Genomic DNA, 14,062 nt, shown 5'->3' with positions numbered 1-14,062 from the left:
TGTCTCTCCAATTTACATTGCACCCTACCAAACTGTTTACAAACTGTCCAACTACTGTACAGTGTTTGTGGCTACAGTCTCTCTAATGTTTGAAGATAAAACCTACCCTGTCTCTCTCTTATATTGCAGCCTTACCAAGCCGCTTCAGCCACTGAACGATGTTTGTGGCTATTCACCTCTCAAATAACACACTTTAATCTGTATTGCAGGATACAACTTTGGCTTGTCACTTTCTTTTTGCTGCCTATTTAAGTGCTTGCGTACTGTCCTGACACTAGCCAATTTCTACCAAACACAAACTTTAATTCTATATTTTGAATATTTTGAGAACACAGGTATGGGAGTGGGTTTGTGGAATGTAGGGTTGTGGTTTTGAAGTGCCTTTGTGCATTCTGTTATGAAATTTGTATTAAACTTCTAAGGCAATGCAGTGTGATAGTCAAGAAATAAATAATCCGCCACTCCAGGTGTATACAATCCCAATTGTAACCAATTAGGAGTGTTAGCCCCGGCCCATCTCCGTGGAATACTTGGAAAATGAAGAAATGGCTGCACATCCAAAAAAACGTACATTAATTAATGATTAAGCACAGTTTGGATGTGTGAAAGGTGTCTAGGTGACTAAATATCTGGTGTCCTGGTGTATCCTGGTGATTTTCAATAAAGGCAAGTTTTTGGAACCTTTGAATGTGCAATCATTTCTTCTTTTTCCAATGCAGTGTGATACAGAGAAAAAAGACACTTGCAAAGTATACTATTAAACTGTTGTACCACCAGCCAACTTGTATGAAGTAGGACTAGCGTTTAGATCTGTTGTGGCTGCTACTTTCACAAGCAAACTTGGGCCCATTACTGCTTGATAAAAAATCAGATGCCATGGCAAATCTAAAATACTTTTTGTTAAGCTGAATTAAAGGTCAAAGGTCAAACTAAATGTTAAAAGTAAAGAAAATCAATTACAAATTAAAAGTGTGTAATGCCAGAATACAGTGTTGCTGGAGCTGTCTATTAAAATAGTACTGTTCTTTAACCACTCTTCGGTCACACTGTAGCAGAATGACAGCTACAGCGCAGGCTTTCAGTGGTGGGAGGGCATCAATAGATGTCCTCCCGTGATCGCACTGCTCGCTCGCCCCCTGTGGAGTGGGGCACACTCTGTGATTGCCGACTCGACCGATGACTGAACAGGGTAAATGGCCAATCACAGAGGGCCCTTTACCACATGATTAGCTGTCAGCCAATGACAGCTGATCAGCTTGGTAAAAATAAAATTTGATGGATGCTTTTCGAGGTAGAATGATATCAAGTAGGAGCCTATCCATGGCCCCAGCAGGCTATTGAAGTCTCAGATTTCAGCTGTTGTTAAAGAGTCACTATTATTTGGGTGGAAGATTATTTTCTAAGGTGACAGGTCATGAATGATCTAATAGTGTATTGTAAAGGGTGTTTGAGTAGCATACTAAGTCTATGGATTCTTTATTTGTGGTACATTGATTGTATACTTTAGAACAGTAGAACTGGAGATCTTCCAACAAAAAAGTACAGGACTAGATTGACATTTTTAACCAATGTATCTTGAAGTACCTTCTAAACCTCTGGCTTGATGTAAATATAGGCCCAATTTCTATGTTTTCTTATGTAAGTATAATGAAAGGCAAAGTATAATGAAAGTATAATGAAAGGCAAAATATTTTCTTTAGTTTTGGATAGAGTGGAGAGGGATTAGAACACCTGTCAGATTCAATTGCTCTCAGTGGCCCCATTAGGAAGATTCATCCTCTCTATTAGCCGTGTTTACCGTTATCATGGAAAGTGAAAGTAAATTAAAATCCCAAATTTTGGGTTGTCCCCAGAAAAGTAATAGAGGGGAAATCTTCCAATGGGGACTCTATTCTGGTGGCCAGGGGGGTCCAAGCGATATCTCATCAATGGGTCACAAATGAAAAATAATAAACAAACAGGAATTATAACTCTCCCTTATTCTATCCAAAATAAAAAACGTTTTTCCTATTGTTCTACTTTAAGATGACTAGGGGTGTCCTATATTCATATAAATGATTATTTTTCCCATAGATTGTGTCCCTGCATCTCTGCTGTTGTGTTTAACTTGCCTTCTTTTCATAGTTTAACCACTTAACCCCCGGACCATTTTGGAGCTAACGGACCAGGCAACTTTTTGCGATTTGGCACTGCATCACTTTAACTGACAATTGCGCGGTCGTGCGACATGGCTCCCAAACAAAATTGATGTCCTTTTTTTCCTCACAAATAGAGTTTTCTTTTGTTGGTATTTGATCACCTCTGCGGTTTTTATTTTTTGCGCTATAAACAAAAATAAAGCGATAACTTTGAAAAAATTCAATATTTTTTACTTTTTGCGATAATAAATATCCCCAAACAAGATATACATTTTTTTCCACAGTTTAGGCCAATACGTATTCTTCTACATATTTTTGGTAAAAAAAAAAACGTAATACGCGTTTATTGATTGGTTTGTGCAAAAGTTATAGGGCCAGATTCACAGACGACTTATGTCGACGTATCTATTGATACGCGGCGTAAGTATCTACGCCCTGTATTCAGGAACCTAGATACGCCTGAAATATGGCTTAAGCCAACCGACGTAAGTTGCCGTACGCCGTCGTATCTTGGGTGCATATTTACGCTGGCTGCAAGGGGCGATTCCGTAGATTTACGCATAGAATATGTAAATGAGCTAGATACGCTGATTCACGAATGTACTTGCGCCCGCTACGCCGTTTACGTAAGGCTTACGTCTGGCGTAAAGTTACCCCTGCTATATGAGGTGCAAGTAATGCAAAGTATGGACGTTGGAACAAGCATTTCTTTTTACGTTGTTTATGTAAGTCGTACGTGAATGGGGCTGGGCGTAGGTTACGTTCACGTCATTGCCATTGAGCCGTCGTATCTTAGGGCATAAATTCGAAGTGATACTGAGCATACGCACGCATGCGCCGTTAGTTCGGCTCTTCATTTACATGGGGTCACGATTCATTTCCATACAACACGCCCACTACCAGCCTACTTTGAATTACGCGGGCTTACGCCGGCCCATTTACGCTACGCCGCCGTAACTTAGGGAGCAAGTGCTTTGTGAATACAGTACTTGCCTCACTAAGTTACGTTGGCGTAGCGCATATGAGATGCGCTACGCCCGACTAAATATACGCCGCTGTACGTGAATCTGGCCCATAGTGTCTACAAAATAGGGAATAGTTTTATAGCATTTTTATTAATATTTTTTTTTTACTAGTAATGGTGGCAATCTGTGATTTTTATCATAACTGCGACATTATGGCGCGCACATCAGACACTTTTGACACATTTTTGGGACCATTGTCATTTTTACATCAATCAGTGCTATAAAAATGCACTGGTTACTGTGAAAATGACACTGGCAGTGAAGGGGTTAACCAATAGGTGGCGCGGTAGGGATTTAGTATTCCCTAAGGAGTGATTCTTACTGTAGGGGGAACAGGGACAGGGAACACGATCAGTGACAGTGTCACTAGGCAGAACGGGTAGATGTTGTGTTTACACTAACATCTCCCTGTTCTATCTCTCAGTGAGACGATCGCGGGTATGCCCGCGGCGATCGAGTCCGTGGGACCCGCAGGCACGCACACGGAGATTGTGGCAGGCATGCGCCCACAACAACCGATTCTTAAAGGGACCGACAGGTATGTCCTTCTGCCTGCCCGTGCCAGGCTGTAGACGTATATCTGCGTGCAGCAGGGGGCAAGTGGTTAAAAGTCACGCTTGAGCTAGTAAAACACAACTTTTGGCTCCAAGAAAATACAACATTATCAATTCGCTCATACTCTTTTTCATTTCTGTTTAACCATCTCTTCGCACAGTAAAGAGCTGCTGATAACTCACAAGACTCTCTGCAGTGCAAGTAAAATCTAGACATCTTGTTTTTCTCAGTATGCTTTTCAGTATGACACGGGCAGCTTGCTATCTCAAATTCAGAGTTGGTCTTATTTTTATTTATTTGTTTAGTACAAAAAATGATGCTTGTATAAATTGGTGATATTAATTGCCCCAATGCAATGTGGACTCTTAACAGAGCCATGATTCACAAGTTTGCTGATTTGATTTTGTTAGCTGTCTCTTTGGTTTAAGCTTTATCCAGTTTTGCCTGGTTTTAATACCTCTTAATAATGATATTTGCATAAACGACTAAATCAGTAAGTGTTTGATCGTTTGCCAAGTTGTTTTTTTAACTGCCCATGGCCCATTGGTTAAGTGGACAACTTTCCAAGTTAAATAAACAAATCAGGTTTGCTGGTAAACCAAATGTAGCCACCAAAATCTCTGGTAACTTTCAAAAGGGGGTTAAGGGCAAGAATCTATCACTTACCCATTGATGTCAATTGACTAATTATTATAATATTACCTTTATAAGGTGCTCTCCTAACTTACTTACAATACGTCATTATTAGGTCAGGGATGTCCCCTTACTTATGTTTGGGGAAGGGATGGGAGGAACGACACAACATTCAACAGCAAACAGATAAGTAGTCCATGTTTTACAATTTTTATACAGTACTAACGGAATAATTGTAACCAAAGAGGAGCAAATAATGGAATAATTGTTCTTCCACTGATTTTTCATTATTTGTTTTTCTCTAGTTACATTGCCTTAACCATTTGTTATAACAGATCTTTCTCCTGGGAAAGCAAGATATTATTGTTTTGTTTATTTTAGGATTTTTTCAATAACGATTACTGAAATAAAAACTTTGACTGGTTGATTTAAATAAAGGATCTTGTTTTTTGCTTTTTGTCTCATTAAATAGGGCTGCTTTACATTTCTCATCAATGATGGCAAAGGTGTACTAAGTAACGCCCATAGTAGCTTTGGGGCATTCAATCTTTACCTATGAGGCAATTAATCATTATTTTTTACAAAAGTGATACAATTCTCCTTGCCTGGGGCTCTGGTGTTACAGTACTTGAAATGTAACTGGAAAATAAAGATACTTTGTTAATCTCTTAGGATAGTTTATGACTGTTCCACTATCAGGTAATCACTTAGTCATGATGTCAAATGCCCTCTGGCACAATGATGACACATACATTGCCTTAGTACAAAGGTCATTACAAATACATTTCTTAGCTTTTACCTAAAGAGACCTTGTCATCTAAATAAAAAACTGTTGCAAGTCTTAAAGATAAGCACCTAGAAGTTCCTGCACATACACGTTGTAGGTGTCATGAAGTCCAAATTGCAGCCAGTTATGCCAGGCAATGTTTCTACAATTCTGGGTAGAGAAGGAGTTTGTTATTAATGCCTGCTCTTAATGTATTCCTTATTATAGAATCAGTCATCATCACTTTAATGGTAAGCTATAACAGCTTACAGGAATGTGCAGGAGACAGGAAAGGGTGGAGAACTAGCCGGAAGTGCTGAAGCTTTGCTTGTGAGGCTTTGTACACACGACCATTTTCCTTGACAGAATCCATCAAGAATCCATCAAGAAACTTGGTGGCAGAGCTTTTTTGCAGAGGAAAACGGTCGTGTGTAGGTTTTTCATCGAGAAAACTGTTGTGGAACTCGACGAGAAAGAAAGGGAACAAGTTCTCTTTTTCCTCGTCGGGAGTCTCAATTTCCTCGTCGTGTTTCTCGTCGGGCTGGTTTACGACGAGAAACATGATCGTGTGTATGCTAAGAAACCCGTGCATGCTCAGAATAAAGTATGAGACGGGAGCGCACCTTCGGTAAAAGTAGCGTTTGTAATGGAGATAACACATTTGTCACACGGTAACAGACTGAAAAGTGCAAATCGTCTCCTACCAAACTTTTACTTAACACGCAGTAACATCATATTAGCAAAAGCAGCCCCAAGGGTTGTGCCAGTGGAATCGAACTTCCCCTGCCGTTGTATGTGTTGTACGTCACCGAGTTTGAGAACGACAAGATTTGGTCTTGACAGTGTGTACGCAAACAAAGCTTGTCAAGTTTCTCTACAAGCCTAACAAGGAACTCGTCGAGGAAAACGATGTTTTATTTATGACGAGTTCCTCGGTCGTGTGTACGAGGCCTGAGAACAGCCCAGCATTCAGCTGTGACATAAGAATTTTGGAAGGTTGCTGCAGGCATGTGTAGGGACATCTAGGTGCCTGTTTTTTTTATATCAGCAGCATTATTTCTTTTATTAGCTTATGTTTAAATTGATGAGGTAAATCATGATGGCTAATATGAACAAATTATAACTTTTAAAAATAAAACTGCCTAAAATGGAAACAGGTTTTCTGCCTTGGCTTCCTTTTGGGTCAAGGTTAGCCAGCAAGGGTCAAGTGACATCTATATTAGAACTAGAAATGTATTCAAAATGATTAGAAGTATAGACAGGATTCATGTGAGACACCTCTAAAATTGAAAGAAAATTGTTTCACTTTATTTATGGCCAAATATTGCTACGCTTATCAGGCGGCATAGAATTTAAAACTTAAATGTTTATTTTAATTTCACATTAAATAGGGTAGGATAAAATGCAATCCCCAATAATGTGTTTACATGTATTTTCATCATTGTGTATAAAAAGTTTACAATTTGGGAGAAAAGGTTTAAGGCACAGGCAGTTAGTTGTCACAACAATAGGATTGATGGCCAGTTTCAGGCTTTCATTTTATAAAACAGCAGCAATATAATTAGGTATTTGGAGTAAATTTTGGGCAAATTAACCTTTATTGATCTTACCTTTATAAAAATGATAAAACATGTAATCTGATTGTTTGGATTAAGTCACTTTTTCATCATAAGTACCTTTGTGTGGCTTTGTACGAGTCATCAGATGTGGTGGCTGCAGTAGTTTTCTGTTTTCAGTTGAAGTAAATTTTCTGTAAGTAAATAAATCACCTATTGACAAAAATCCAGTGTCCTTGTAACTAAAATTTCAAACAATGCTAACAACCCTCCCAGTTTTCTCTGTGGACAACAGAACATCTCCTGCTCCATGGTATGGGGCTATGAAAGGGGAGATTGTAGTTCAAATCAGGGGAGAAGCCTACGGTGACAATACTGCCCTTGTATACAGTGCATTCGGAAAGTATTCACAGTGCTTCACCTTTTTCACATTTTGTTATGTTACAGCCTTATCACAAAATTGATTAAATACATTATTTTCATCAAAATTCTACAAATAATACACCATAATGACAACACGAAAGAACTACAAACCAAGCCATGAAGTCCAAGGAATTGTCTGTAGACCTCCGAGACAGGATTGTATCAAGACACAGATCTGGGGAAGGGTACAGAAAAAGTTCTGCAGCATTGAAGGTCCCAATGAGCACAGTGGCCTCCATCATTTGTAATTGGAAGAAGTTTGAAACCACCATAACTCTTTCTAGAGCAGGCCGCCTGGTCAAATTGAGGGATCAGAGGAGAAGGGCCTTAGTCAGCGAGATCACCAAAAACTATATATTCAATCTGACAGAACTCCAGCATTTCTTTGTGGAGAAAGTAGAACCTTCCAGAGAAACAACCATCTCTGCAGCACTCCAGAAATCAGGCCTGTATGGTAGAGTGGCCAGATGGAAGCCACTCGTCAGTAAAAGGCACATGAAAGCCCACCTGGAGTTTGGCAAAAGGCACCTGAAGGACTCTCAGATCATTAGAAATAAAATTCTCTGTTCTGATGAAACAAAGATTGACACTTAACCTGAATGGCAAGTGTCATGTCTGGAGGAAACCAGGCACCGTTCATCACCTGGCCAATACCATCCCTATAATGAAGCACGGTAGTAGCAGCATTATGTGGGCTTGTTTTTCTGCAGCAGAAACTGGGAGACTGGTCAGGATCAAGGGAAAGAAGAATGCAGCAATGCACAGAGACATCCTTGATGAAATCTTGCTCCAGAGCACTCTGGACCTCAGACTGGGGCAAAGGTTCATCTTCCAACAAGACAATGACCCTAAGCACACAGCTAAGATAACAAAGGAGTGGCTATGGGACAACTCTGTGAATGTCCTTTGGTGGCCCAGCCAGAGCCCAGACTTGAACCCAATTAAACATCTCCAGAGAAAAATAAAAATGGCTGTGCACCGACTTTCTTCATCTAACCTGATGGAGCTTGAGAGGTTCTGCAAGGGAAAATGGAAATAAAACAGATCACTTCTCCAGGTGAGTATAATAATCCACCAAAAAGGAAGGGCAGGGTGCTAGCTCTAGCTCGCAACCGTGAACATGTAGAGTGATAAAAATTACACCAACATCCGTCCAACAGGTTTATTAAAAGACTGCCACCAGGACTAAAACAACAGGCCAAGGGGTGACGACGTGACGGGTGACAACATTTCACACAAAAAGGGTTTTGAAGAAGCACCATGTATGTGTGACATGGTGCTTTTCAGGATGTTGGTGTGCAGCTAATTTTTCTTACTTGGTCACGAATGGAAAAAAATGCCCAAAAATAGCTTGTAGCATCATCCTCAAAAAGACTTGAGGCTGTAAAAGGCGCCAAAGTTGGTTAAACAAAGTATTGAGCAAATTCTGTGAATAATTATGTACATGTGATTTTTTTCATTTTTTTATGTTTTATAAATTTGCAAAAATTTCAAACAAATTTCAAACAAACTCCTTTCACGATGGAGTATTGTTTGTAGAATTTTGAGTGAAAATAATGAATTTAATACATTTTGGAATAAGGCTGTAACATAACAAAATGTGGAAAAAGTGAAGCACTGTGAAGACTTTCCAGATGCACAGTACATATTTCAAAATAATTAAGTATTGTCACCCTAGGACAGGAAGTTTGTTGCTGGCAGGATCACTAGGTGAAAATAAAGGGAAATAGTCCGAAAACAAAGAAAACAAATGCAGCTACCACATGTAAGCACTGGTAAAAATAAATATATAAAAATCCTGGTGCCCAACCTGCGGCCCAGGGGGTGCATGCGGCCCTTTGACACATATTATGCAGCCCTTAGGTCATCTGCAGACAAGTTAGTCTTGGCTAGGTACTTTCTCAAATCAGTGAAGGAAACATTCTTTAGACTGAATTTCAGTATTTAATTTATTTAGGTTATTTGTTTCACATTATGTTAGGTTTTCTGTGTGACATATTCCTTTTATGTTTGATTATATAATAGACCATGTTGAAAGAAATATCAAATTTTGGAAAAGTATCTTTTTAATGGGGCTGTAGAGAGCATAAACATGGAAGCATTGATTTTTTTTAACGTGGCTCTAATAACAGTGAAGCAATTTAGACATCTCCGGTAAGGTGTCTCCACACTGTGACTGTCTTCTGAAGAATGTCCGCTGTCTCCAACAACTCCTATAGTATGTATATTTGGTCATTCATAATTTCCAACCATCTCCTGTGTAGTCTCTAACAATCCTATGTAGCATGCCCATAATCATTCACCATCTCCTTGTGCATATCTGCAGCCTCTGACAGCTTTCTGTACAATTACATTCACTAAATAATAAGTATAGCCCTTTGTTGACAACATTAGGGCTGCCCTCAAGGCTATTTGTATCAAATAGGTTGGCCATCAGTGATAATAAATGTTGTTTTATTGTTTTTAGGTATAAGTGAGCCTGTGTACCTTAGGATGGCCATAAACGAAAAGATTGTCATGGCAATTCAATAAAGATTCAAGATTCAAGATTCAATAAAGATTTGACTAAACAATCAATGTGCAGAGAATTAAGAAATTAAAACCTGTTGGAATAATTTTTTTTGTCATGTTTACTACTTTTGTATATTCAATAAGTTTGTTTAAGCTTGGTCTGATTAGATAAAAATGGCCAACTTAAGCCAGCTATAGATGGTTCAAATTTTGGCCAACTCAGCAGGGACCAGGTGAGATTTGATCAATGTATTAGCAGGCTGATTGTACCCAAGTCAATCCATGGATCAACTTGAGTACAGCCAGCATGTCGAATTTCGAGCATGCAATTATTGCCAGCAGCTATAACTGTTCGCAGTAATCAATGTGTTCTCCTGGAAGGGACAGCTCTCCACACCCCCCTGCCGGAAGAACACAATAAGGATTCCCACATCAACACTGACTGTTTCAGAAAAGAAAATTGCATCATCTATGGCCTGCTTTAGACCCACTGTTTGTATTTGTGTTTCACAGAATGTGGCATCTTCAGTCTCAGGAATTAAACACTAAAAATTTAATTCCAGACTTTTCACAGTTTTTAGGATGATGCTATGAGAATTAATACAAAATCTTAACTTTTGCATTTCAATTACAGGTTGATGGTTTTCTTACTCTGCTGTTTGGTTTGGCCAGTATAAACACACTAACTCTTATCAGTGTAACTCGCTATATTAAAGGATGTCATCCTCAAAGAGGTAAGAAGTTTGAAACATGGTATAAATTCTCTTAACCTCCCTGGCGGTATTCCCGAGTCTGGCTCGGGGTGGAAATCCAGTACTATTAGCAGCATCCCCGACCCTGACTCGGGATCGCATCGCAGTATCCACAGGCAGAGTTTACTTACCTTGTCCCTGGATCCTGCGATGCCTCCCCGCTGTGTGATCGAGCTGTCTCCTTGCTCGATTCACACAGTGCTCGTGTGCCGCCGATCTCCATTCCCTGCAACGTTACCACGCACGGGGGCGGAGATCGGCGCCAAATTCAAAAAGTAAATACACAGTACAGTATACTGTAATCTTATAGATTATAGTACTGTATAAAATAATTACACATCCCCTTTGTCCCTAGTGGTCTGCCCAGTGTCCTGCATTCACTTTTATTTAATAAATACTGTTCTTTCTGCCTGGAAATTGGTGATTGTTCATTGCAACCAAAAAGTGCCCCTTTACATCAAAAGTGCTTTTAGACCAGCTAGAAAACAGCAATAATAAATTAGAATCAGTTGCAGAATTGAGCGATAGCGATTTGTGGGGAAATTCGTCATCAAACAATAAAAGTAATGACAGCGACAATTCTGCAACTGAGCAAATTTCAGTGTTTTTGATTTGATTACATTAATGAATGATTTTTATTATAATTACATTATTATTTCTTATAATTATTTATAGTTATTTATTATATTATAATTTATGATTTTGTGTTTCAAATTTTATCATACCCGGGATGTCTACTAGACTCTTGTTTGGTCAGATTTAAGTGAGTTATTCCTAAGAATTACAGGCCTACAATATAAACCGCCAAATTTCCATGCAAAATAATTGTCCCGCTTTCAGCACCTAAAACCAGAAAGAATCATACCGCCAGGGAAGTTAATACATTCCTACCAAATGCTTCCAACACTTATTGGAAGTAGTGGACATCATACTTATAATGATCAAGTAAAATCTATAACTTCAGTAAAGTAGGATATATGTGAGTGGTTAGTGCATCCTTCTCAAAAATCTGCTTAAAGGATAAGTTTGCCTTTTGGAGCATTTTACATGCTACACCCATATTTAGGTTGCTGGTGAGCATTCTCATAGCTTATTGACACTTCCTACAGATTTTAAACAGAAAGCCTGTACAGAAGAATGGGCAGAAAGCTGTAGCAGGAGCCTGACATTGCACCCACGACTCACTGATAAGGGGTTCAATAAGCTGCAGGCTCCTGAGAAACAAAATAATGAACGCACATTTTGTTTACCTGCAAAAATATGCGTATTTACTATTTTTGGTTTCCCAAAAGGTGAACTTATCCTTTAAATCCATACTTTTCAAGATGGTAATATTCTTATAAATCCAACAGACCAACAGCAAATGTAAGGCCCCGTACACACGACCGGATCTATCCGCTGAAACTGGTCCGACGGACCAGTTCCAGCAGACTGACCCGGTCGTGTGTAGGCCCGAGCGGACAGTTTCCAGCGGACCAAAATTGGTTAGTTTCCGGCGGACTGTTTTCAGCGGATAGATCCGATGGTGTGTACGGTGCCTAAGCCACCAGAATACACAATGCAGGACCCACGAACTTCATCTCTATATTGTAAAATAATTTCTAACTGGAACAAATGAGGTGGAAACAGCCCTTACATTATGTGCAATGATACAAGCAGTGCATACACTGAGCTAGACAAACAAAACTGTATGCACAAATATTTGTTTTACATCTCTTACCTTTATACCCTTTTAAATTTGCCAATTTCAGTAAGGGTCTCTCTTAACATTCAGTTAATTTTCTTCACATTTACTTTATACTGTATTCACAAATATGCTGCATATTTATGCAATCATGATACTATGTACCACTAAATACATTGACTTTTAACAAATTTAAAACTTATATCGATGTATTGCATAGAAAAAAAGTCGAAATGTATGGACCTCCTCTTTGAACTCTGAAATGTTCATTCTCCTTTCATTTTTTTCCCCTCTGCTCTTTGAGTGTCCTCTACATTTTGCATACTCTGTATGACATATTTTTATGTAATGTTACAGCCAACTGCATTAGCAAAAACAGCATTGCTGTGTCCCTGGTACTTATATGGATTGCAGCCTTGTTTTGGTCAGCAGCTCCACTTCTAGGATGGGGAAGCTATAGAGGTAAGGTGCCTGATAAAATGGACATTTGCAACTTGTTTTTGTCTGCTTTTTACAGTGTGTTAATAAATTCTTAAGCAAATCAGGAAGGTAATCGTTATACATTTTTCAGGTATTTATGCACAGTACATGCACATGGAGACAACCATATTTGCATTAAATATACTATAGTTTCTAATGAATAGTACGTAGAGATCAGGTGATCTAGGCTGTCTAGGCTAGGAGGTTGGAAACAGCATTTTTTTTATTCATGGGAAACAAAGAGTACTTATTTACTCAAAATAATATTGGAATGTGTTAGTGTTACCATGTACTGTACAGATAAAAAGTTAATTTAATAAGTCCATTATAATTCCACCTGTTTGTCAGATCATATATTATTCTGTACTTATACACAACTTCTAGCTCATTTTAATACCATAAATATGGTTATTATTATTATTATTATTATTATTATTAATAATATTATTATTATCATTCAGGATTTATATGGCACCAACAGTTTGCATGGGGCTTTAAAGAATGAAGAAAGACAGTACGGTTACAATATATTTTAAATAAGGAGGGTTGGGGGGTCTGCTCATGAAAGCTTACAATCTAAGGGGAGGGGGAAATGATACAAAACTGTATGGGGATGGGCTGTTCAATAAAATAAAATTCAGTTGCTAGCTAGAGGCAGAATAGGCATTCCTGAAAAATTTGTTTACAGAGATTGCGTAAAGCAGTTGCATTGTTATTGCTACCTACAGGTAAGCCTATAATAAAGCTTACCTATAGGTAAAAAGAATATCTCCTAAACCTGCACGGTTTATTTTATATTGACCCTGCATTGTGCCGGAACTTGCTGGAATGGAGGGCTCCCACGTTCATGCGCGGGAGTGACGTCATCGCGGCTCCGGCAACTCACAGCGCCGGAGCCAGCGATCCTGGAATAAACGCTGAAGGAACATGTCAGATCCCTCAGCAGTGCCTGGGTGCTGCTGCAGGGCTTCATTCTAAGGTAAGTATTTCATAATGTGCTAGTATGCAATGCATACTAGCACATTATGCTATTGTCTTGCAGTTTTTTTTCCCTGTGGTTTAAAGAAGAAAGATCAGTAGAAAGGCTGGTGTTAGAGGCTCCAGAGGATGGGAGAGGCTCTAGAGAAGAGCGGAAAACATGGAGGGAGGTGACAAGTGAGCTATAGGGTAGGTTTTGGGAGGAGCTAAGTGGACAGTTTAGTTGAGATTTTGATATGATCTTGTTGTGCTTGTCTTTGCCAGTTATTACTAATATTGTGAAAAGTATTTGTTGGGCGATCAGAAAACAGAGGGATTGGCCAATGAGGGGGGAGTTGCATTGATAACAAGAGAGTTAATTAGTAGCTTGGTGGTCACGTTGGTTACGAAGGGGTGTATTTGGGAAAACGTTACATAGGTGAAGGCACTTTGGAAAGTGCTTGGATGTGGGACTGAAAGGAGAGGTCCAAAATTACACCTAGCATCCTGGTTTAAGGGGAGAGAAGGCTAGTTATGTTATTAAGCTCAATAGAAATTCTGGGAGGCATGGGGGAGTAAATA

General features: G+C 39.1%; 1 protein-coding gene across 1 annotated transcript in view; it reads left to right on the top strand.

Moving 5' to 3' along the window:
- The window catches only part of LOC120937540 (opsin-5-like), a 73,377-nt gene that overhangs the window by 51,813 nt on the left and 7,502 nt on the right, over positions 1-14,062 (top strand). Inside the window, exons 3-4 of the mRNA XM_040350846.1 lie at positions 10,242-10,341; positions 12,401-12,505. Coding sequence (XP_040206780.1) covers positions 10,242-10,341; positions 12,401-12,505 — 205 coding nt within the window. The remainder of the gene's footprint in view (positions 1-10,241; positions 10,342-12,400; positions 12,506-14,062) is intronic.

The sequence above is a fragment of the Rana temporaria genome, chromosome 4 (assembly GCF_905171775.1).
Source record: "Rana temporaria chromosome 4, aRanTem1.1, whole genome shotgun sequence".
NCBI classification, from domain to species: domain Eukaryota; kingdom Metazoa; phylum Chordata; class Amphibia; order Anura; family Ranidae; genus Rana; species Rana temporaria.
This window is presented reverse-complemented; position numbering and strand designations above follow the sequence as displayed.